The 24,175-nt window shown below is 50.5% G+C and overlaps 2 protein-coding genes across 4 annotated transcripts in view; both read left to right on the forward strand.

Moving 5' to 3' along the window:
* VWF (von Willebrand factor) overlaps positions 1-4,425 on the forward strand; it is a 126,192-nt gene extending 121,767 nt beyond the window's left edge. For all 3 annotated transcript variants that reach the window (XM_070453136.1, XM_070453135.1, XM_070453137.1), the window contains 4 exons: positions 4-132; positions 643-682; positions 3,524-3,621; positions 4,106-4,425. In XM_070453136.1, coding sequence (XP_070309237.1) covers positions 4-132; positions 643-682; positions 3,524-3,621; positions 4,106-4,294 — 456 coding nt within the window. In that variant the 3' untranslated portion in view covers positions 4,295-4,425. The remainder of the gene's footprint in view (positions 1-3; positions 133-642; positions 683-3,523; positions 3,622-4,105) is intronic.
* Positions 4,426-7,405: 2,980 nt separating this feature from the next.
* ANO2 (anoctamin 2) overlaps positions 7,406-24,175 on the forward strand; it is a 331,055-nt gene continuing 314,285 nt past the window's right edge. The window contains exons 1-3 of the mRNA XM_070454162.1: positions 7,406-7,430; positions 17,908-18,092; positions 19,213-19,539. Coding sequence (XP_070310263.1) covers positions 7,406-7,430; positions 17,908-18,092; positions 19,213-19,539 — 537 coding nt within the window. The remainder of the gene's footprint in view (positions 7,431-17,907; positions 18,093-19,212; positions 19,540-24,175) is intronic.

The raw sequence follows: 24,175 nt of genomic DNA on the forward strand, positions 1-24,175 counted from the left end.
CAGCGTGATGAGACACTCCAGGATGGCTGTGACAGCCACTTCTGCAAAGTCAACAAGAGAGGAGAGTTCATCTGGGAGAAGAGGGTCACGGGCTGCCCGCCCTTCAACGAACACAAATGTCTGGCTGAGGGGGTGAGCCGCCAGAGCCCAGGCCCTGCTTTCCTCTCGACTGGCTCCATCTTTGACTAAAGAAAGAAGGTTCTTCTGAATGGCAGTCCAGCTCTGCCATGATTCCCAGTGTTCAAGGAGAACCCCGACCTAGTTTAAAAATCAACAAAATTACCCAAATCACAGCGTGATGGAGAGGTGAAACTCTCTCCACGACGCTCTAAGAAAATACCTCCCCTTGGGGGACACTGGATCTGTGATCCTTGAATGGGGAGGTGAGAGACCAAACTGACTGATGGTCTCCCCTGGGAATGACAGTCCTGGTGACTCTCAACTGGAAGAGAATTCGGAATAATCAGGACCGTTTCAGCCTGGCTGGGCAGGGTGGTCAGTCTGCTCACCTTTTTGATGGGACGGCCCGTTTACTTCGGGGGACTTGGGCTGTGAGTCCAGAGGCAGGACTTGGCCTGGAGTGACAGAAAGTGTCCACTATGTACTATTTGTGCCTAACTCGGGACTTTGCTGTTTTCTTAGGGGAAAATCGTGAAAATTCCTGGCACGTGCTGTGACACATGTAAGTACATTACCAATAGTCTGTTCCTTGAAACCCATCAGATCCAGACCAGGGGATGTTCCTCGAAGTGAACTTTATTCTAGAAAGAGTGCAGTCATTGCATTCCATTCTGCAGGGGACTGCCACCCAGCCTCACGTGTCCTTGGACTGCCCCCTCCTCAAGCCTCCTTTCAGATGCCTGTAAACCAGTCTCTTCTCCCTTCTTCCAGACTCCTGGCAATCACTAGCCTCTTACTTGCCTTTCTCCTTGCTGGGTCTTGGGTTGGTCACAGTCCTATCACAAGAGAATGTCTTCTCTCTGCCCTTAAAGCTCCTTGAAGACAAGGCACCTTGATTTATGATCTCAACAGATGAGACACTCAATACACCTCTATTCTTTGGGTATCCCAGAGAGAAGGGGAAGCGAGAAGCTAGCTGTGGGGCTGCAGAGAAACACAGTCTTTTCAAGGATTGATAGGCTGGTCTCATCAACCAGTTTTATTAACCTCCTCTCTTTCACTCTCGCCTGTTCTTTTTTAAAATTAATTAACTTTACTTTTGGCTGTGCTGTGTCTTCATTGCTGTGCCCAAGCTTTCTCTAGTTGTGGAGAGCTGGGGCTACCTTTACTTGCTGTGTGCAAGCTTCTCATTGTGGTGGCTTCTCTTGTTGCTGAGCACAGGCTCTAGAGCATGCTGGCTCCGTAGTCATGGTGCATGGGCTTAGATGCCGAGGCATGTGGGATCTTCCTGGACTAGGGATCGAACCTGTATCCCCTGTGTTGGCAGGCAGATTCTTTACCACTGGGCCACCAGGGAAGTCCTTGGCTCTTCCTGACCTTGCACGTGTGTTGCATGGGTTGGTCCTTCAGTAGTTACTACAGCAGCTTTGGAGATGGAGCTCCAGTCTGCTCATCAGAAAGCATCTCACCACACATTTTTGTTTCCATGAGCACACATACCTTTCAGAATCCCAAAGTTCATGCTGTATTCTCTGGGTATAGAATTACTTGTCTGGACTAATATTCTTTGTTTTTTTAGTTTAGTTACTTAGCTTTTGTTTGTTTGTTTGTTTTTGGATTCCTGGGTCCATGTTCCCATGTTTATTTGGAGGTAGAGAAAGAAAAGAGTTGCTCAGTTGTGTCCGACTGTTTGCAACCCCATGGACTATAGCCCACCAGGCTCTGCTGTCCATGTAATTCTTCAAGCAAGAATACTGGAGTGGGTAGCCATTCCCATCTCTAGGGGATCTTTTTGACCCAGGGATCAAACCTGGTCTCCTGCATTGCAGGCGGATTCTTTACCCTCTGAGCCACCAGGGAAGCCCATGGGGAAAAGAAAGGAAGAGTGAAAACATGAACACCTTCAGTGGTCAGTCATTTGTTCTTCTCCTGATGGCTCACTCTGACAGTCCCTGGAGTTGCTGTAACCAAGCTGCAGACTGAGGGGACACACTCTGAGAGCATCTCTCTCTGTGATTCCTGTCTGCATGGCTGAGATCAGGAAACCATCCAGGAAGAGACGCGTTTTCCTCTAGGCATACTGCAGGGGCAATCTGGCCAAGGCTGTTATCTGCAAAACTAGCAATGAGGCCAACCGGGGCTTCAGCGCTTTCAGGAGACAGGGACCCTCCATAAGGAAAATAAGCCAGGCTCGGGGATTTAAATCTACTGTGTGTTGGCTTCAATATGTTTTCCTCATTCACCCTCTTAATGTGGTTGGCAGGCTTTTGCTTTAAAATGAAATTATTTGGAAATTGGGAGGCTGGCTAATATGTAGTTAAGGTTGAATTAGATTTGGAGCCATCCAGGAATGGAATACTCCCAGTGTTTGGACAGGCAACGGTGAGCTGACATTAAATCCTAGAATTATCAGTGGGGCAAGCAGAGATTCAGAGCTGAATGCTGTTAACCCCTCTGTGGTAAGGAAACCCATGCCTGCGACCAGGAGACGGCTTTACTCAAAGCAAAGATTCCATAAGGGCTGCAAGGATCTTCTCAGTCCCCAGGGAGACAATGACATTCACAGGGATGAATAGATATTAATTGTACTTATTGGATACTTCATTGCCTGTTTGCTTCTGGGTATAGTATAAGCAGGCCTTCCAGGTGGCGCAGTGGTAAAGAATCCACCTGCCAATGCTGGAGATGGAGGAGACGCAGGTTTGATCCTTGGGTGGGGAAGATCCCTTGGAGAAGAAACTGGCAACCCTCTCCAGTATTCTTGCCTAGAGAAGTCCATGAACAGAGGAGCCTGGCAGGCTACAGTCCATGGGGTCACAGAGTTGGACATAACTGAGCAACTCGCACACATGCAGAGTTATAAGAGGATTGCTCTGATCATTATTGCTTTTAGAGTCTACAATTGTATAAAAGTAAGTCTTATCCATCGACATCACCAAAGCACAGTGAATCTAGGCTTCTCTTGCAGTTAGAATTTTTTCGTTAAGTGAGTTCAACCCAGTGATATCTTTATCTCTGATTATGAAGGGCCAGGAGAAGCTGGGCTTCCCAGGTGGTGCTAGTGGTTAAGAACCTGCCTGCCAATGCAGGAGATGCAAGTTTGATCCTTGGGTTGGGAAGATCCCCTGGAGAAGGGAATGACAACCCACTCTAGTATTCTTGCCTGGGAAATCACATGGACAGAGGAGCCTGGTGAGCCGCAGGCTGTGGGGTTGCAAAGAGTTGGACACGACTGAAGCGACAGCAGGAGAAGCTGAGGGGAACCAGGATCACTGACTTGCCCTCCTGGAGCTGGCTGTGGCGACCTGGTTACTGTGAAATTGACCTATGTCCAGTGAATAAGGGAACTGGAGTGGACAATGTTGAACGGGAGAACAGTTCCCATCTCTCACCTGCCCTGTAGGTGAGGAGCCCGAGTGCAAGGACGTCACGGCCAGGGTGCAGCACATCAAGGTGGGAGATTGCACATCTGAAGAGGAAGTGGACATTCACTATTGCCAGGTAAGGAGTCCTTGGTTCAGAGGATGGGTCTCTTCATTTGAACACTTCTCTTTAGATACATTGTGGAAAGATCTGGGAAGTTCACAAGGAGGAGATGTGAAAGAAACTAGGAACTTTCTTTTTCCTTTTTTTTTTTGAAAGCAAATATTTTATTGAAGTAACTGAGAACTTTTGACCCCAGAAGATAAAAAAATCAGCAGTGATTCAAAGCGTCCTTTGAAGAGAATGGAGGGTTACTTATGGAACGTGGGAGCTGCATTCCCTGGAGATCCATCAAACATGCACAGAAATCGCAGCTATAGGGCTGGATGTGAGAGTTCCATTAGGGCAGGCCTTTCAGACACATTGCCTGGCTGTCCTGGGTTCCTCTGGCGGAGGCCAGGCCTAGAGGAGGGCAGGTGCAGGAAGCGGGCTGCCCCAAGAGCCCTCCCCACCCTGCGACTCTGCATCACCCGCGTCGCCACCTCTCTCTTTCCCGTTGCAGGGAAGATGCACCAGCAAAGCCCTGTACTCCATCGACACGGAGGATGTGCCGGACCAGTGTTCCTGCTGCTCACCCACGCGCACGGAGCCCATGCGAGTGCCCCTGCGCTGTACCAACGGCTCCGTCATCTACCACGTGGTCCTCAACGCCCTGCAGTGCAAATGCTCCCCCAGGAAATGCAGCCCGTGACACGCTGCCAGCCCTCCGCGGACACCCGCTGCCTCTCTCTAGGCTTGGCCACCCCTGCGCCGCGCGCATGCTCACTCTGCTCCCGGACCTTCCCGGGCGCACAATAAAGGCCAATCTATCTTCTCGTCAAAGGCTGGTGGTTCATCCGGGTTGAGATGGCTGGGCTGCTCTGAGCCGGGTGCTGAGGTGGGGGGTGGGGAGTGGAGAGGGAGCCCAGGCTTTCACACCAGATCCTTTTCAGCCCCGAGAGAGACGCTACTCAGTGCAGGCACTGGACAATGAAGCTGGAAAGGATTTAGACATCATCTCATCCACTGCCCTCTCCTGCCCCTTCACCGAGGATGAAAGTAGCTCAGAGAGCTTGAGTGACTTGCCGAAGGTCACACAGCGGCTGGGTGGCAACGCCAGGCTCAGAAGCCGAGGACCTGGACACCTGGGCAAGAACTCAGGCTGGTCCACCAGAGCCACACGAATCTAGTGCTGACAGATTCAGCCTTGTTCTCACCGGAACCAGGGAGGGCTGCATTTTTAGGCCTTTCTGCTTCCACTGGAGAAGAACCTCCAGGGAAGATAACATTGGAGGCAAACGCCATGAGTTGCGTTGAGTCGCGTTGGTGGGGAGTTTTAGCCGGGTAGAGGGAAGGAGGAATGGATAGAAGTTTTATATAACTGCTCAATAATTCAAAGGCTGTCGCCCTCTATCCATCACCCCACCTCCAATTTTGAGTAGTCTCTAAGGTCTCTGGGGGAAAGCAGATCTGGGGCCAGAGAATTATTAATAGCTGTCTCTCTTCTGACTGATCGCCTGATGCTCCACCCCGGGAAGAGGTGCTGTTGGTGGCGTGGGGCTCCGAGAAATTCAGCGGGAGGCTACTTCTTCAACAGAGGGTGTCAATTTCTCAGTGCTCCCATAGTTGGAGTTCTCCTCGTATTTACTAACAGGATGATTCACTACCAAGGAAAAAGCTGAACTTGAAAAATTGCATGTTTTGATTTTACAAAACGGCAGGGAGCAGGGTAAATAGGATGCTGAAGGAGAAACAGTGGGGTGTGAACCGGGAGCTCTCCCACTCTGCGTGCGTTCCAAGGTGGGTCTGCCTCTGGTCCCAGCTCTTGCTATTCAGTTGCTCAGTCATGTCCAACTCTTTGTGACCCCGTGGACTGCAGCCTGCCAGGCTTCCCTGTCCTTCACCATCTCCCGGAGTTTGCTCAAGCTCACGTCCATTGAGTCGGTGATGCCACCCAACCATCTCGTCCTCTGTCACCTCCTTCTCCTCCCGCCTTCAATCCTCCCCAGCACCAGGGTCTTTTCCAATGAGTTGGCTCTGCATCGGGTGGCCAAAGTATTGGAAGTTTCAGCTTCAGCATCGGTCCTTCCAAAGAATATTCAGGGTTGATTTCCTTTAGGATTGACTGGTTTGATCTTGTAGTCCAAGGGACTCTCAAGAGTCTTCTCCCAGGACTCTCTGTTTTGTCCTCCTCAGACCAGATGGGACAGTACCCCGAAGTGAGAGTCTTAAGAAGAGTCTCAGGGAGTATGGAGAGAGAGAAGAGATGAACCAAGGTGGAAATGTTTCCAGTCCTCTTGGCTTTGGAAACACATAGGGAAAGGTTCCCAGAAGAGGGTGGAGAAGGGTGTGTCTGGGAGAGAAAGGAGCCAGGATCCAAGTGTTAGAGCACAGACTCTGGAGTGAGCTCAGTCCTCAGAGATATGGGGCCTGACCTTTCCACTGCAGTCTCCTTATCTGTGAAATGGGTACACAGGCAGTAAAACATAGAACGGTTATTAGAACTCATTCCTTTGGGAAAGGCTCTGAGAAGGGTGCGGAGGGAGTGGATGTCTGTATCCATACCAGCCTTGATTACCCCTGAGGCCAGTACATAGCCCAGGGTGCACACATGCTGTTTCTGGTTTTCTTCTGCTCAGCTCCTGACTTCCCTTTACTGTCTCAGGTTCATCATCAATTGATACAATGTATAAAGTGGGGAGGGGCTTCCTCAATAGCTCAGCAAGAAAGAATCGGCCTTCAGTGAAGGAGACATGGGTTTGATCCCTGGGTCAGGAAGATCCCCTGGAGGAGGAAATGGCAATCCACTCCAGTATTCTTGCCTAAAAAATCCCATGGACCAAGGAGCCTGACAATCCATGGGATTCCAAAAGAGTTGGGCATGACTTCAAGACTGAACACTCATGCATAAAGTGGAGGGCAGTCCCACCAGTCCGCCTTATCAACATGGGAGTTGGGAAAGTTTGTGGTCATACAGAGCCAACTTGACATATATGTTAACATAATACCTTTTCATTTTCTGGGCCCCTGGTATTAATGCACTCGCTTACCTTGGGGGAATCTTGGAATTGTAGATTTCATCATGCAGAATGGCCCTCTGGAGGTCTTCTCTTCCATCCCCCTTCCCATGGCTAGGTACCAAAGCCATTCCAGAGAGATGGACCTCCTCTTTTTTCCCAGGATGGAGCTTTCAACATCTGCTTCCTCAACTGGTCCCAGTCTCCCTGGGAAGCTTTTCTAAAACCTGCCCCTTCTCTTACCACTTGCAGCCCCTCTTCCTGTCCTTGGGGCGAGATTCCTCCACTTCTGCCGCTTTTAGTCTAGAGAAAGGTGGGGGACAGCTGGTGGTTGTGCGGGGAAGCACCCGCCCCCACCCAGGCGATCAGCCACAGGGCGGCGGGAAGCAGGGTTCCTGGGCGGGATTGGAAACTAATCAGGCAGACGGTTCGAGAGATAATCCGGCTGAACGCTCACACCCGAACCAGGTTAGGAGGCAGCGCTCGGGGCAGGGAGAGCCGCAGTCTTATGGTCTGGCCCCTCAGCTTCATTAACCCGAGCGTGACCCAGACTCAACCCGCCGGCGGGAACGCGCTTCTTCCTCCACGTGGCGCGACTAGCGGCCGGTGCGCCCAGGGCGCAGCAGCCGGAGGAGGCCGGGTGGCCCCAGCGAGGGATGGGGGAGGAGACAGCAGCAGCAGGCAGGGGCGGGCACGTCCAGACGGAGCTGAGCCGAGATGGAATTAGCCCGGCGGCTGAATAAGCCAGTGCAGACGCCAGCGCAGCCGCGGGACAGTCGGGGTTTCGCGTCTGGTGCGCCCGCTCCATGGCCACCACCCCGGGGCTGCATGGTGAGTCTCCCTTGCATGGACCTGGTCCTGAGCATCTAGAATCTTGTAGGACGGAGAGGGGGCTGGGAGTGAAGGAGCGGGCATCCCTATTCCTACCCTTGAGATTGGTGACCCCCGGTGAACCTGGAGGGGCCTCGCCGCGGATCCGTCTGCTGGCTAGACAGGCAGACATAATTTCAGTCTATGATCCCTGACATGAAAGCCCTTTGTTCAGCCCAAGACCGCTCTGTCCCGGGGCTCCAAGCTCAGGGGTCCCACGCTTGTCTGTGGAGCAATGGGTGCCCCCAGATGCTGGGGCACGCAGACCAGCTACTTCTCACCCTGGGGTGGCTCTCACCCTCGGACGGCGAGGGACACCGGAGTGGTTTCCTGGATGCTCATGTCCTATCAAGGAGAAAAGAGGTAGGACAAGAGTCAGGGGATTGGTGCAGCGGCTTTTTATTGATGAATTACCAATTCCAATCTCTTTATCTTCTCCTTGTTACAAGTCAGGGGGTGTTTAGCACATCTGAACGGATCAGCAAACAACTGAGGTTTAATTCAGAAACAGTCTGCTGAGGACAGAGGTTCAGAGTCACCCCCTGCAACTTGACTTTAGCCTCTTGGAGCATCCTCACAATTTTAGGAAGTCTCTCCCAGCTCATATCCACCCCAGAAAGGGCATTTACACCGTGGGAAACACAGGCGTGTCTTTCCCCGGGAACTTATTTAAGAGGAAAAGCAAATTGAGGCAGCGTTTAGGGGAGCAGGGCGTGACCCTTCTGCATCTTCAGGTGATGTTGAATACACACGTGCGTTTGGTGGGGTTGACCCTGCCTAGAAGGGGTTTCTGTCTGGAGTCTTGTTTCCAGTGGTTCGTGAGAGAGGCGTGGAGTGGCAGGGGCCGGGGAAGGTGCTCACTTCACTGGCATGAACAGTGGGCACGGGGGACTGGAAGGCAGGTGTGAGTCTGGGACTGCGTGAGCACGTGTGGAGAGACACTCTGGGACCGTGTGAATGCTGGTCTAGGGCAGAAGTTCCTGCTGAGCAAGGTTAAATCTCATCCCCAAAGGCAGGTGGCAGGTGAGGGAGGATCTTAGATGAGAGGTGGCTCCTCCAGAGGGTGACAAGACAACTTGTCTGGGCTTTGCTCTCGGGATTGGACATCAGAAGCCTGCCCCAGCTGCTAGGTATCCAGGGCCCGATCGCCCCTTCACTGTCACCTGCCACACGCCATCATTTTGGGAACCAGGAACCTAAGCAGGTCCTTTCTGGGCACCTGTGCTGCTGTCTGAGTTGCTTCTAGGTGATCCCTGGGCCTCTTTGCTGGCTGATGGAGGAGGCTGTGTGAGCAGGGAGGATGGGTTCCAAACACCAGACTCAGGCTCTGCTGGTCCAGTTTGTCTGTCCCTTCTCTGCCCACTTCCACAGTGGGGCAGGACTGGGGTCGGGGGCCAGAGACACTGAGGGCTAGAGTGGAGCTTGTGTTTCATTTTCTCTAATGAGGACCCGATTTCCATCTCTTGGACCCTTCTTCTGGCTGAGGGCAGCCTGGCGTTCCTAGAGCACGAAGAATAGAAATGACCACTAGAGATGAGAATCTGCCCTCTAGCTACAAAGTAGAATCCATCCATATTTGTGATCAGGCTGCTGGGGAGGAGGAGTTTGAAAAAAGATTGCCTTCAAAGAAGGAACCAGCCATGTGGACACCTGGAGAATGATCAATCAATGGCATGCATGTGTGCTATTGCTTCAGTCATGTCTGACTCTTTGAGACCTTATGGATCATAACCTGCCAGGCTCTGCAGTCCCTGGGATTCTTTGGGCAGCAATATTGGAGTTAGTTGCCATGCTTTCCTCCAGGAGGTCTTCCTGACCCAGGATTGAACCCATGTCTCCTGTGGCTCCTGCATTGCAGGCAGATTCTTTACTGCCAAGCCTCCAGGGAAGCCCCTCAAGCAACAGCAGTAGAGACGAAAGACCCTGGGGCAGCAGTGTGCTTGGGCTGTCCACAAAGTCAGGGGGGAAACCCAGTGCCTGGAGGGTGAGGGAGAGGGTGAGCTAGATCGCATGGAGTCTTGGGGCTCAGGCTGTATGCTTTTGACCTTCAAAGAGAAAGGGGAGACATATTTAGACACTGTGCATACAGATACTGCGCTTCACTTCCCAACAGCCTTGGGGTCAATATGAAACCCATGTTATTGAAGAGGAACCTGAGGTTCAGCGAGGTTAGGAAATACCCCTGTTACATGGGGTTCACCAGTGAATCATCAGTGAAGGATAAAGTTGGAATTCCAACTCACTTCCCTTCCACCTCACCTGGTTGCTCTCATTCTGTTCTTCAGAGGCCATTAGAAGGAAGTGTAGACATTGGCAAGGAAGGGGTGGGTGGATGTGTGGGTGGAAGTGGGGCCTTTAGGGAGATATTAATTTTGCAAGGCTGATAGGTGATGCTGTGGTCATATTCCAGGCAAGGCTTGCCTTGACACGACTTCCAGTCTGGAGTCATCAGGGTTAGTTTATTTAGTGGGATCAAACCTCAGAAGGCCAGTTGTCATCATGGAACTCCTATGACAACGTGCCACTGTGGTTCACACCGGGGACATGCTTTAGTGAGCACAGGTTGCCTGAATTCCACATTGATGGTTTACAGGCCCGTGGGAGACTGACCCACTGCCTGCAGAGAACTTGCCCAGCGTCTGGTGATTCTGTTAATCCCAACTCACGATCACTTTTATGGATTGGCACACCATGCCCCTGTGGGGGCCACGCACACCAGTTCAGAGCACACTTGTGGAGCCAGTGCTCGGTGCTGGAGCTTCAGCGACCAACAGGGCACGCACACTCTGGACCGTCAGGACCTCACACTCTAAGGTCACCACCCCACTCCTTGTTGGACATGAGAAGGAGGAGGCGGGGTCAAGAACAGGCTTGTTCAGACCACACCAATGAAATCAACCACATCCATACTTCATAGGCTGCCTGGTGGCTCAGACTGTAAAGAATCCGCCTGCAATGCAGAAGACGTGGGTTCGATCCCTGGGTTGGGAATATCCTCTGGCGAAGGGAATGGCAACCCACTCCAGTGTTCTTGCCTGGGAAATCCCATGGACAGAGGAGCCTGGCAGGCTACAGTCCATGGGGTCGCACAGAGTTGGACGTGACTGAAGCAAATAATTCTTTAACACTTCGTAGTATTAATACATTTCAAGATGTACTAGAAGTCTTTCTTTGGCTCCTACGGACAACTCTGCCCTCCCTCCAGAAACTCTAAGCAAATAATTTATAAGTCCATCTGGCTGACAGTTCTCCATCTCTGTTAACTTGTGCTGAAACTACAAAAAGGTGACAGTTCTTTCAAGGAGCTGGGTGAGATCCTCCCCTCACTGTGTAGCAAACACAAATATAAAGCGTGCCACCCTTGTATCTCCTTTAAAAAATTTTTTTTCTTTTATTTTGTAGAGTATTTTTATTTATTCTATGCTCCTGACCAGGCACTGAACCTGTGCCTGTGCAGTGGGAATTCAGAATCTTAACCACTGGACCCCCAGGGCAGTCCCACCCTCAAATCTTCTGACTGGTTCACTGATTTCTAGAAAAACAGGAAAACTCACACTTTTCTAGCAATCACTGATGCCTGTTATTCATCATAAACTAATTAAAAATAGCTTTAAGAATTTAAAAGTAATGATACATGCCCATAGAAAATAATTAAATAGAAAAAAATACTGGTTTTTAATATTTGGTGATTATTCTTGACCCTAACTCCTTTTTAATTCATTTTTATTTTTTTCCTATATCAGTAACTACTTCTATTTCTTATTTATTAACCTTCAAACAAGTTACAAGAAAGGAAAACCTAGATACCAAAAAACTTAAGGGAAAATGAGCAAATGCCAAAGAATGAAAGATTGAGAACACATTATTATATCAGCCAAACCTAGATGAGAATAGGTACTGTAATTGAGCAAAAACTTACCTATGAACCTCCTGACAGGCAGATCAGAAAAGAGATAATAAGTTACTTGGGTCCCATTGCCTAAGAAAATGAGACTAGTTCATCAACATTAAACTTTAAGAAGAATGTCACAGTGGTATTTGTGTGACATATAAGACATTGCCCAGCATAATGAGCTGTAGTTTCATTAGTAGCTTTTTAGAAAGGGTATTATTTTTCATGTGGGCATTTATTTTTTTGTGTCTGTCTTTTTTTTAAAAGACGTGTTTCTGTTTTATACTTTTCTGGTCCATGCTACTCTATTATACTGAAAAAAAATGCTGTTTTCAAACCATTAGATAACCGACTATCTTTCAAATCATTAGATAACCAACCTCTCTATCTTGAAAAATAGTGGCTTATGGTTACTTTGCCAACAAAGGTCCATCTAGTCAAGGCTGTGGTTTTTCCAGTGGTCATGTATGGAGTTGGACTGTGAAGAAAGCTGAGCATGGAAAAATTGATGCTTTTGAACTGTGGTGTTGGAGAAGACTCTTGAGAGTCCCTTGGACTGCAAGCAGATCCACCCAGTACATCCTAAAGGAGATCAGTCCTGGGTGTTCATTGGAAGGACTGATGCTGAAGCTGAAACTCCAATACTTTGGCCACCTGATTCAAAGAGTTGACTCATTGGAAAAGACCCTGATGCTGGGAGGGATTGGGGGCAGGAGGAGGAGGGGACGACAGAGGATGAGATGGCTGGATGGCATCACCGACTCGATGGACATGAGTCTGAGTAAACTCTGGGAATTGGTGATGGACAGGGAGGCCTGGCGTGCTGCGATTCATGGGGTCGCAAAGAGTCGGACACGACTGAGCAACTGAACCGAACTGAACTGATGGGCTTCCCAGGTAGCTCAGTGGTAAAGAATCCACCTGCCAGTGCAGGAGATGCAGATTTGACCCCAGGGTTGGGAAGATCCCCTGGAATAGGAAATGGCAACCCACTCCAGTATTATTGCCTGTAAAATCCCATGGACAGAGGAGCCTGTTGGGCTACAGTCCATACGGTCGCAAAGGGTTGGACATGACTGAGCAACTGAGCGACTGAGCACCGATGCACAATGGCTTGTTGCATGTAGAAAATTTAGTGGCTAATAGTCCATTTTGACCAATGACTTACAATCTCTTTTCCTCGCCTTTGTAAGAAAGGAATACAAGACTCTCCCATCAGGAGCAATTCTTATCCAAATGCCTATCTGTTGTCACTTTCCTTCATCGTGAAGAACATCCTTTGGCATTTCTTTTTCTAAATAAAATTTTTCTTTTATTTTGGAGTGGAGTTATTTATGATGCTGCATTAGTTTCAGGTGAACAGCAGAGTGGTTCAGTTATACATGCACATACATCCATTCTTTTCATTCCTTAAAATGAGATTCTGCTGGTGACAAATACTCTCAATTTTTTTACACTCCCAAAGCTACAAAATTCCACACCACAAAGCACAGAAGAGACAACTGACCAGAAATCCCTCTCTGCTCTTCTTTTCTGCATCTCAATTTTTTATCCAGTCTTTCCTTGAGCACCTTCTATGTGCCAGGCAGCAGTGAGGGCCAAAGATGATATCCTGTCCCTACCTCTGAGTATCTCTCCCCACCTGGGGTGTGCAGGTATGAGGCAGTTGAGCTGTCTGTCAAGTTGGGGGAGGTTTGAACAAGGCTCTGTAGTATGAGTGTGGATGGTATCTCTGTGGGCTGAATTACTGCCCATGTAAGCAAGCGTTAGTCATTCAGTCATGTCGAACTCCTTGTGACTCCATGGATTATAGCCCACCAGACTCCTCTGTCCATGGAATTCTCCAGGCAAGAATACTGGAGTGGGTTGCCATTTCCTCCTCCAGGGGATATTCCCGACCCAGGGATTGAACCTGGGTCTCCTGAATTGCAGACAGATTCTTTAACGTCTGAACCACCAGGGAAGCCCTAGTAAGTGAAGTTATTTATTGTTATCCACACTGATAGTGCAGGGTACCTTATGCTCAGCTAGTTGCTCTAATGAATAGACTAAACAATAAGGAGTAAAGCATAACAAGAGTGTACTGCTTGCTAAAGAGATAGGCCTGGGTGGGTGAACAAGTTGGTAGGGTGACTCTTTTCCCAAAAGCTTTTCGGGGACCCGGGGTGATGGGGGCTCAGCCAACTTCATCTGTGACTTCCGAGTGGCCCTGAGGGTTGCCATCCCAGTTATCAGGGAGCAGGGAAAGAGCGCGCAGGAGCAGTCATGGAAGGTTTCGATGGGTCAGACCTAGAAATAGCACATAACACTCTGCTCGCATTCCTCTGGCTGGAATTCAGTCTCGTGGCCACATCAGGGAGGCTCGGGAATATGGTCTAGCTGTGTGTTCAGGCAGAAGCGGAGAGCATGGATTTTGGTAAGCAGCTTGCAGTCTCTTTCATGAAATGAAGTGTTAGTTGCTCAGTCGTGTCTGACTCTTTGCGACCCCATGGACTGTAGCCCGCCAGGCTCTTCTGTCCATGGGATTCTCCAGGCAAGAATACTGGAGTGGGTTGCCATTTCCTCCTCCAGGGGATCTTCCTGACCCAGGGATCGAACCCGGGTCTCCTCCATTGCAGGCGGATTCTTTACTGTCTGAACCACCAGGGGAGCCCAAGTCTCTGTCATGGGGCCTATCAAAACTGGTAAGTTTCCTGTGATATAGTTCCCTTATTATATATCAAAGTTACAGATTTAGACCATTTGTCTCCCCAAGTAGACTCTGAGATCTTCAAGTTTCAGCATCCAGGGCAGGACAAACTGTGTGGTATGTGGTTATTAAATGGTTTTGAATGTGTGAATGAATGAATGGTGAGCTGGGGTGATGGTAGCTAGCCAACAGATTCAAATGCTTCTTATCGTCTTTTTATTTTTGAAGTATAGTTGATTTACAGTGTTGTGCTGGTTTCAGATGCACGGCAGAGTGATTCCATTATGTGTATACACACCTGCTCTTTTTCGTATTCTTCTCTGTTATGGTTTATCACAGAATATTGGACATAGCTCCCTGCGCTCATAGTAGGACCATGTTATCTATTTTATATATGGTAGTATGCACCTGCTAATCCCAAACTGATAATTTATCCTTCCCCCACCCCGTTTCCCTTTTGGTAACCCTGTGTTTGTTTTCTGTGTCTGTGAGTCTGCTTCTGTCCTCCTGACCCAGGGATCAAACCCGTGTCTCTGTGTCCTTTTGCATTGCAGGGAGATTCTTTACCTACTGAGCCACCTGGGAAGCCCATTTTGTGGATAAGCTCATTTATCTCATTTCTAAAGACTCTACATATGAGTGATATCATATGATATTTGTCTTTCTTTGTCTGATTTACTTCAGTTAGTATGGTAATCTCTAGGTCCATCCGTGACGCTGCTAATGAATGGCATTGTCTCATTCTTTCTTATGATTGGGTAATATTCCATTGCACATATACATATATACACACATGCATGCTCAGTTGCTTCAGTCATGTCCAGCTCTTTGCGACCCTTTGGACTGTAGCTCTCCAAACTCCTCTGTCCATGGGATTCTCCAGGCAAGAATACTGGAGTGGGTTGCCATGCCCTCCTCTAGGGGATCTTCCCAACCCAGGGATTGAACCCACGTCTTTTGCGTCTCCTGAATAGGCAGGTGGGTTCTTTACCACTAAGCCAGCTGGGAAGCATTACTCACTAGATCACTGGTTTATTATGAAAGGATAGGATACAACTCAGGAAGAGCCAGATGAATGAGATGCAGAGGACAAGATACGTGGGAAGGACCTGGAATCCCATGCCCTCTGGATGTGTTGTTCTTCCCACATCTCTACTTGTTCATCAACCTGGAAGCTCAGTGAACTCCATCCTTTTGGGGGCTTCATTATGGGGGCATGACTAATTATAATACATCCTTTTGGGGCACTTCATTACACAGGCACAAATGATTAAGTTTCCGGCCACTAATGGTGACTAAGCTCAATCTCCAGCCCCAAACCCTCCTAGGAAGGCAGGGGGAGGAAGGGGGAGGGGAGACTGAAAGGCCCACCCTATCATCACAAGGTTAGTTCCCCTAGCAACCAGGTCCCATTCTTAGGTTAGTGAGGAGCTTCCCAAAAGACACCTTGATTGCTCTCCATACTTAGGAAGTTCTGAGGGTCTTAGGAGCTCTGTAGCAGGTACAGAACAAAGGCCAAACTATCTGTTTTTACAATAAATCACAGTATCACCCCCCCCCCCCACCAGAGCCCAGGAGTGTGGCTAAGTCACAAACACCCAGGGATCTCCTATTCAAGGCCGTTTGTGCAAAGAGCCAAGCGAATGGTATAAGAAGGGAAATAAAAATGGAGTCGTATTGTAAAGAGAGCTCTGTGTGTGTGTGTTAGTCGCTCAGCTGTGTCCAACTCTTTGTGACCCCATGGACTGTAGCCCGCAAGGCTCTTCTGTCCATGGGATTCTCTAGGCAAGAATACTGTAGTGGGTTCCCATTTTCTCCTCCAGGGAATCTTTCCCACCCAGGGATTGAGCCTGCATTTCAGGCAGATTCTTTATTGTCTGAACCACCAGGGAAGTCCAGGAGAGTCTCTAAAATGCCATTATTGCCTGGAATGTCTTTCTGGAGCTGGAACAGCTCAACTACACGCTGTTCTCTAATCACTGATTATGGGAGAAGGTGGGCATGAAAGCAGGGCTCCAGGCAGCAGTGATCCATATATCAGCGGAGGGAGTGGCCAGGGTGGCCAGCCTCAAATCCCCTGTGGCTCCTTTAGGGGATGGTGGCTCCCAGACAGGGGTGTGACTAAGGCTGTGGGCTGCCTCTTAATCTGAGCCACCTGGGTCACTCGTGTGAATTCATTCCTTGAATGCTGTCAAGGAAGATGGACCTTGAGTGCGCATCTGCTGTATCACCTGCCCAGGTATTCATCAGGATGGTCTCTGGTTGTTTAGACATACATGGAGGTTTTTAGGATGTGTTTAGCTACACACCCTGGGGTGTACAGTCTTGCTCTCAGTTCTGATCTGGGCAGAAATGCACAAGGGGAGAGGGATGAGCAAGACTGGGGCTGGAGGAAGGAAGCCCCTCCCCTGATATCCTAAACTGGAGGCCCCCCACCCCCACTACCAGCACACATGCCCACTCCTACCTCTTGGTGTTCTGTCCCCTGCCTTCCAGATGCTTCAAGACTCAGATTCAGGCTTATTACCCTTCCTGAAGCTACTTTGACTTTCCACCTTTCTGGTTCCCTCAATATAGACCAAAGTCCACAGTCTAGAAACAAATTTTGGAATCTTTACTTGCTGGCTGTAACTGTGTTTCTGCATATCATCAATATCTTCACAAAGTGATGATATTGATACATTTCTCAAGCGCAGGGACCCAAGTTCCAGTCCTCGAGAAACTGCCCAGCAGAGACCTGGGCACGTGTACGGGGCTGCTCCTCAACCCAGTAACTGACCAGAAGCTCTAAGTGACTGGGAATAGCTGCCTTTGTTCCATTCATTCATTCCTTTATTCAGCAGGTGCTAAGGGCTAGGTTGTGGTTAGTCATTAACTTGTCTGTTAAGTTTAACATTTAATGTTTAACTCCGTCCATCCGTTTAGTCTTTAAGTCGGACCATGGGGTCCGACTCTTGCGACCCCATAGGCTGTAGCCCACCAGGCTCCTCTGGCCATAGCATTTTCCAGGCAAGAATACTGGAGTAGGTTGTCATTCCTGTCTCCAGGGGATCTTCCTGACCCAGGGAACGAGTTCGGGTATCCTGCACTGCAGGCAGATTCTTTACCGACTGAGCTACAGGCTGGATGTATAAGGTGTGATTTCTGCTCACACGAAGTTTAAAATGAAAAGAATAAGACCAATGATCATAACCACTTTTTATTTTTTTTGGGGTGTCAGCCCTGGTGCCCTGAAGGGCTGCTCTGGGGTATGGGGGGAAGGAGAGACAGGGCAGCTGTGAGGCCTGGTGCGGGCAGCAGGGGTGTGGAGACCCCAACAGGGCCCCGGAGGTGGCCCTTGGGTCAGAGGTCACCCCTGCCCTGAGCCCACTTTTGGTCTGTCAGGCTCTCTTCTTCAGGGGTGTAGGGGCTGCCAGGGTGCCCCCTTCTCTTGCTGCCCTGGGAAGGACCCTAAAGACTAAACCTTTGGCGTTAATTCAGGGTGTCTCTCCAGCAGTGCCCCACCCACCCTGCCTCCAAACAACTGCCCTCCTAGCGTCTGGGAACCAGAAGAGATTATGACAGTCATCATCAGAGGGAGCTACTGCTGGCGGCTCTAGGCTGTGTGTGTGTGTGTGTGTGTGTGTGTGTGATGGGAACACCCCACGCCCTCCCCTATGGCCAATGTGAGCCTGGCTAGCTAAGCCTGTGAGGACTGGCTGGGGGTGGGGGTGCGGTGGGCAGCTGTGGGGAGGTGTGGTTGTGTTCTTAGGGCTGCCCTGGGGTCCCAGGCTCAGCGCCTCAGCTGCTCTGGGTCCTGCATCCATGCTTTCCCATCCCCTGAAGCAGCTGTCCTTCTGCGCCCTTGTCTTTCACAGACATCCCCCTGCTCCCTGGCTCCCCACGCCGGCTGAGCCCGCGGACCGTGGTCAGAGGGGGTCAGGGCCCCAAACATGGACAGCAGTGCCTCCAGGTGCCGGGTCCCCCAGCCCAGCGTCTGCAGAGCAGTGTCCCCCAAGGGTCCGGCCAGGCGTCTGGCGGAGGGAGCCCCCCCAACAGCTCCGTGAGTACTGGGGCGTGTGGATGGGCGGGCCTGTGGGGCGCCCTCCACTCGGAGGCATGGGGGTGTGTGTTGTGGGTTTGTGTGTGGGGGCGGGGTTTCTGTTAGGCCCCCTTCATCCCCTGTCTCTCCAAGACGGGATGGCACGCTGCCCCAATAGCACTGGGTCCCCTGGTCAGAGGAGGATGGGGAAGACGGAGGTGTAAGAGGCCCAGTGGCCCTGCCCATTGGCCTGCAGGCTCCCCGGCCCCCTCCCTCAGGTCTGAGGAGCCAGACCTCAGCTGGGGCGCCTCTGAGGCTCTCCTCTGTGCCTGGCGCTCCATCTGGTTGCCCAGGTGACCTCAGGTGGCTGCGGAGGCAGCTGGGTATCAGACTGGTAATAAACAGGGAAACACCCAAAGCGGGAGGCAGGTCCCTCCCCTGGCTCCACCTAGTTCTTTCTCCTCTTCTTCTCAACCTCCCATCGCCTCGGGAGCAGACTGGAGCGGACCGCAGCCTCTCGGGCAGGGTCCTCGCTAGTGGCTGGGGAGGACGGAGAGGGGGTAGAGGAGGATGTGGCGCTGTGAGGCTCAGAGTGGACAGTGAATCCCCCGTGGGGTGGGAGTGGGGTGGGCCAGGCAGCTAGAAACCGGCCTTTGTTCCAATGGATCCAGAGAGCCTGCCGGTGAGTACGGCGTGTTTGCAGGCTGGCCTGCAGCTCTGCGAGGAGGCAGGGGTGTCGTGGTGCATGCGGGGGGACCTGCGTGTCAGAGCGTGCGCGGGTGACGCAGGTGTGCGCAGTGTGTGCCGCTGTAAGGCTGAGTGCCCGCCTGCGCGCGTGTGCTGGAATGGGGCTTGGTGCGCGGAAGGAGGTGGGCGGTGGGATGCGCGGGGTTCACGCTGAGTGTGCGTCTGTGTGCGTGAGCGTGCGTGTGTGCCGCATCTGTCGGCCGGGGCTAGACCCAGGGCTGGGGTGGAAGAGTGGCAGCCGTGGCCGATGAACTCGGGCCTCTCTGTCCTTTCGCGGTGAGGGCCTGGCCTCCTCGTCCCCCTCCCGGGTCCCAGAGTGCCAGGTCAGCCTCCCGCGCCTCTCGCCCCTCCCTCACTGGATGTCACTGCTCCGCATCCCCTTTTCTCCGGCCAGGTCATCAACAACTACTTGGAGGCCAGTGAGCCGGTGTCCTCGGAGGCCCGCGTGAGCCGCATGCACTTCCATGACAACCAGAGGAAGGTGGACTATGTGCTTGCCTACCACTACCGGAAACGTGGGGCGCACCCCGGCCACGGCTCCCCGGGCCACTCGCTGGCTATCGTCTCCAATGGCGAGACGGGCAAGGACCCCCAGGCAGGGGCTCCGGGTGACATCGAGCTGGGGCCGCTCGACGCCCTGGAGGAGGAGAGGAAGGAGCAGCGAGAGGAGTTTGAGCACAACCTGATGGAGGCCGGGCTGGAGCTGGAGAAGGACTTGGAGGTGAGGTTGGGCAGGTGGCCGAGGGTCTGGGGTGCGATGGCCGTGCTGGGCTGGGTTCCTGGCCATCGGGCCACGTGCAAGAAGCCTTTGGCTCTGTTCTGGCGTCTGGGATGCTGTTTTTCTTTCCTTCTGGTGGGCAAACCAGATTTTCTTGCTCAGGGACTTGAGGAAGCGTTCTGGTTGAGGTGCTGGTGGGGCCAGTGGTGCTGGTGGTGGGCGCCCATCTGGAAGTTGGCTTAGAGATAAAGATGGAAGTTAGAGATAGAAGGCAAGGCATTTCTTCCTGGCTCGCCATCCTGTGGCCTTTGTAATGCTTTCCTTGGAATGAAGACCTGATTTGCCTGTTGCGCTTTGGATCGAAGTTTCTGTCTAGGAGACTTATATTATTAAGAAAAGTCCTTGCCTGGGACTCCCAGGGAGTTGGTTATTTGGGAATGAAACATCAGACATATTTTATCAGCTTGTAAGCTATCTGTATTCTGACCTCTGACCAGATAAATCCATTTATCTCTCCATCTGTCTGTCCATTCACCCATTCATACTTCCATCCATCCATCTATTCATCCATCCTTCCATCCATTTCTTCACTCACTTCTCCATCCATTTCTTCATACCACACGATCCTTTAAAGATGACTGGCCCTTGCCATCCCCTCCAAACTCACCTCCTACCCCTCCCACTCTCCGGTGCTGGCTCCAGCCCACTGGCCTTATCTCGGTTGTGTCTTCATCACTCTTACCTCAGGGCCTTTGCATGGATTGTCATCTCTGCTTTGGTTTCCCTTCCTCAGACCTGTGCATGCTCAGCCCCTCACTTCAGACCTCTGCTTGAATATTACCTCCTTCAGACATCTTCCCTGACTGTCTTAGATAAAGTACCCCCCACCCCTATCATTCTGTACCTTGACCCTGCTTCACTTTTCTTCATCATACTTAGCACCTGAAATAGCATGGTAGATTTATTTTTCATCTCTGCCCCTCCCAGCTCCATGAAGGCAGGGGTCTTGTTTGGTTCACTGCTGTATCTTGAGCACCTTGGATAGAGTCTGGCATATATAGGAACTTAACTAGCATTAGTTGAATAAATGACTTCCCCAAGTCTCGGGTTCCTCATTTGCAGATAGACACTCTGCAGGATTGTAGTTTTACATGCCCCATTATTAGACGGGCCAATGAAAACATCCAGCACAGTGTCTGGTACACAGTAGGTGCTCAATAAATACTCATGACTATAGAAAAGGGTGTCATGCTGAAGGATGGGCTGACATTCTCATCAGATACCTGTTTTGTAAGTTTCACAGTAACGCCATCCCCAAAGGGGAAGGGACATCCCCAGAGGTCATTCATCCATTTTTCTGTCCCCAGGCAGGATGGTGTATGACCCGGCTCTGACCCTGACTGTGCTGACCTGTGCTGATTATCCACTCTTAAACCAGGAGCCCCTTCTAGCGTTTTTCTTTGCGCCAGTGGAGGGCCCGTGTGCTCTTTAAAGGCTGCTTTGGGGCTCCCCAGCTGTGGGGCATGCTGACTTTCACCTTGGGAAACCCAGAACTTGCTTGGTGCCTCTGGAGTCTGGTTGGAAGGTTTCTCGAGGCATGTTTTGAGAGCTGGGCAAGGAACTCTTGGGAGGCTGTGCCTTCCCTGTGTGTCAGGGAGTCAGGGAGGCTCAGGCCGCGGAGGCCTGGGCCTTGTGCCCCTGCTGAGTTGGGAGACAGCAGCCTGCCCCAGAGGTGGACTCTGGAGTCTTAACACAGATGTCTACATCCCAGGCCAGGCATCTGTCAGCCTCATGACCTTGGGCAAGTGGCTTGATCCTTTGGAATCCCAGTTTCTTTGTCTGTAAAAAGGGAATAACACTACAGTCTTCACTGGGTTATGATGAAGAAGAAACCTGACAACTAGAAGTATCTGAAGGTGTAACAAGTCAGTATTAACTGCTGTTGTTATTATTGAGAGTTGCCAGATTTAACAAATAAAGATTCAAGATACCTAGTTAAATTTGAATTCAGATTAAAAACAAATAATTTTTTTTTTTAAGCAACAGTGTGTCCCATGCAATATTGAGGGTATTTGTTGTGTCTAATTGCCAAGTTATGTCTGATTCTTTTGCGAACCCATGGACTGTAGCTTGCCAGGCTCCTTTGTCCGTAGGATTTCCCAGGCAAGAACACCGGAGTGGATTGCCATTTCTTTCTCAGGGGATCTGCCTGACCCAGGGATCAAGCCTGTGTCTCTGGCACTGGCAGGCAGGTTCTTCGCCACTGAGCCACTGAGGGAGCCCCATTAGGGACATGCTTTACTCAAATATTATTTGTGGCTAATCTGAAATTCAAATGTAACTGCACTGCTTCTAGTGGGCTGCCATCTTTGCTGCCCCCCAGCATGTTTTATTTTGATTGCTATTGGATTTTGCTGGCTTCAGCTGGGAATTAGGGGGCCCAGAGCTAGCTCTTAGGACTGACGAGTGTTTGGTGGGCACTGCTTGGAGCTCCCCTGCTGTGGGCGTGCCGACCTTCCCCTCTGGAAACCCAGAGCTCGCTTGGTGCCTCTGATTGGGGTCAGGTGGGCTGTGTCCTGGACTGTTGTCCCTGCTGTGTACTCGCCAAGAGTGCTTCCCTCCTGGCCCCCTACCCTGGCTTCAGGTCTAGTTAACTCTTCTTTCTCGGGGCCTTTCCAAGCTACTCGGCCTCCCCCAAGCCCCTTCTGTCATCAGAGCCTCTACCACTCATGTAGCCATCCTGACCTACTCTCTCGCAGTGTTTTGCTTTATTTCCGCCCCACTCCTTCTCTTTTCCAAAGTTATGCGTTTGGGTACCACTGATGCAGAGTTGAGTTCATCACAGTTCTCAGTCACGGCCCATTATCATCATTGGTGTGCAAAGGTCCTTCTTGTGACTTATTTATTTATATAAGGATAAAACCTGGAGTCGATGGTCTTAACACTGACACTCAGACTCACAAGAGACAGGGGTTCTTGCCACAGCTGCCATTGGAAGAGGGGGTACCCTGGTCTTGAGCCCCTGATCCTCTGAGTAGCCTGATTCTAGATGCTGAGAGGAGGGAGGAATTTTCCTGAGACCTCATAGGTGTGTGTATGCGGTTGGGGTACCACCACTGCCTTTTTGCCCTTGCTGGGAACAGGGATTGTTGTTCAGTTGCTAAGTTGTGTCCTACTCTTTGTGACCCCCTGGACTGCAGCACTTCCCTGTCCTTCACCATCTTCCCTGTCCTTCACCATCTCATGGAATTTGCTCAAACTCATGTTCATTGAGTTGGTAATGCCATCCAACCATCTCATCCTCTGTCACCCCCTTCTCCTCCTGCCTTCAATCTTTCCCAGTATCAGGGTCTTTTCCAATGAATCAGCTCTTTGCATCAGGTGGCCAAAGTATTGGAGTTTCAGCTTCAGCATCAGTCCTTCCAATGAATATTCAGGGTTGACTTCCTTTAGGATTGACTGGTTGGATCTCCTCGCTTCCTTGGGGACGGGGGAGGGGCTTTCATGTCAACCTTCTCCCTGATTGCAGTCTTGCATCAGGCCTGGGGGCTTGGCCCTGGAACCCAAGGCCTGCAGCCACCTTGGTGCCTGTGCTCCTCGTGATTTCTTTTAGGCCCCTTACCCTTCCCTGTTCACTGCCTGCTGCCCCCAAAGGCCGTCATTCCAATGCTTGGTGTTTCTGGGAAACGTATAGTGTTGCTTTTGCTTTGTGCACTTTTTTTCTTTAAAAAAAGACAGTATTGTTTACAACAGCTTTTTAAAAATTTATTTGTATTGGAATATAGTTGCTCTACAATTTTGTGTTAGTTTCTGCTGTACACAAAGTAAATCAGCCATGCATATACATATGTTCCCTCTTTTTTGAATTTCCTTTCCATTTAGGTCACCATAGAGCATTGGGTAGAGTTCCCTGTGCTGTACTTTAGGTTCTCATCAGTCATCTATTTTATAACTAGTGTCAATAGCATATAAAAGAGTCTTACATTTTCTCAAAAATTGGACAGAGAGGTCCCCATCCCACACACTAGTTTCCTCTATTATTGATATGGTACATTTATCACAGTTAATAATGAGCCGCTATTGATACCCTGTCATTAACTCAAATCCCTTCTCTGTTCAGAGTCCCCTGATTTTTACCTTCTCCCTTTTTGTCCTCCAGGATCCCAGCCCGGATCCCACATTGTATTTACTGTCATATCTCCTTAGGCTCACCACCCTCTTGGTGGTGACAGTTTCTCTGAACTGTACGCATTTTTAATTTACATAGTGGCGCTCTGTCTTAAACCCATTCTGTTCCCTTCCTTTTTGTCTCAGCACTGTATTTTGCAGACCATTCATTAGTGTTGTTGTTGTTCAGTTGCCAGATCGTGTTGACTCTTTGTGACCCCACAGACTGCAGCACACCAGGCTCCTTTGTCTTCCACCATCTCCCAGAGTTTGCTCAAACTCATGACCCCTGAGTCGGTGATGCCATCTAAACATCTCATGCTTTGTCACCCCCTTCTCCTCCTGCCTTCAGTCTTTTCCAGCATCAGGGTCTTTTCCAGTGCGTTAGCTCTTTGCATCAGGTGGCCAAAGCATTCCCCGGTGCACATGTGTCTAATTCCTTTTTTCTAACAGATGAGCGCTTGTTTACCTA

Source organism: Odocoileus virginianus, chromosome 23 (assembly GCF_023699985.2).
Source record: "Odocoileus virginianus isolate 20LAN1187 ecotype Illinois chromosome 23, Ovbor_1.2, whole genome shotgun sequence".
NCBI classification, from domain to species: domain Eukaryota; kingdom Metazoa; phylum Chordata; class Mammalia; order Artiodactyla; family Cervidae; genus Odocoileus; species Odocoileus virginianus.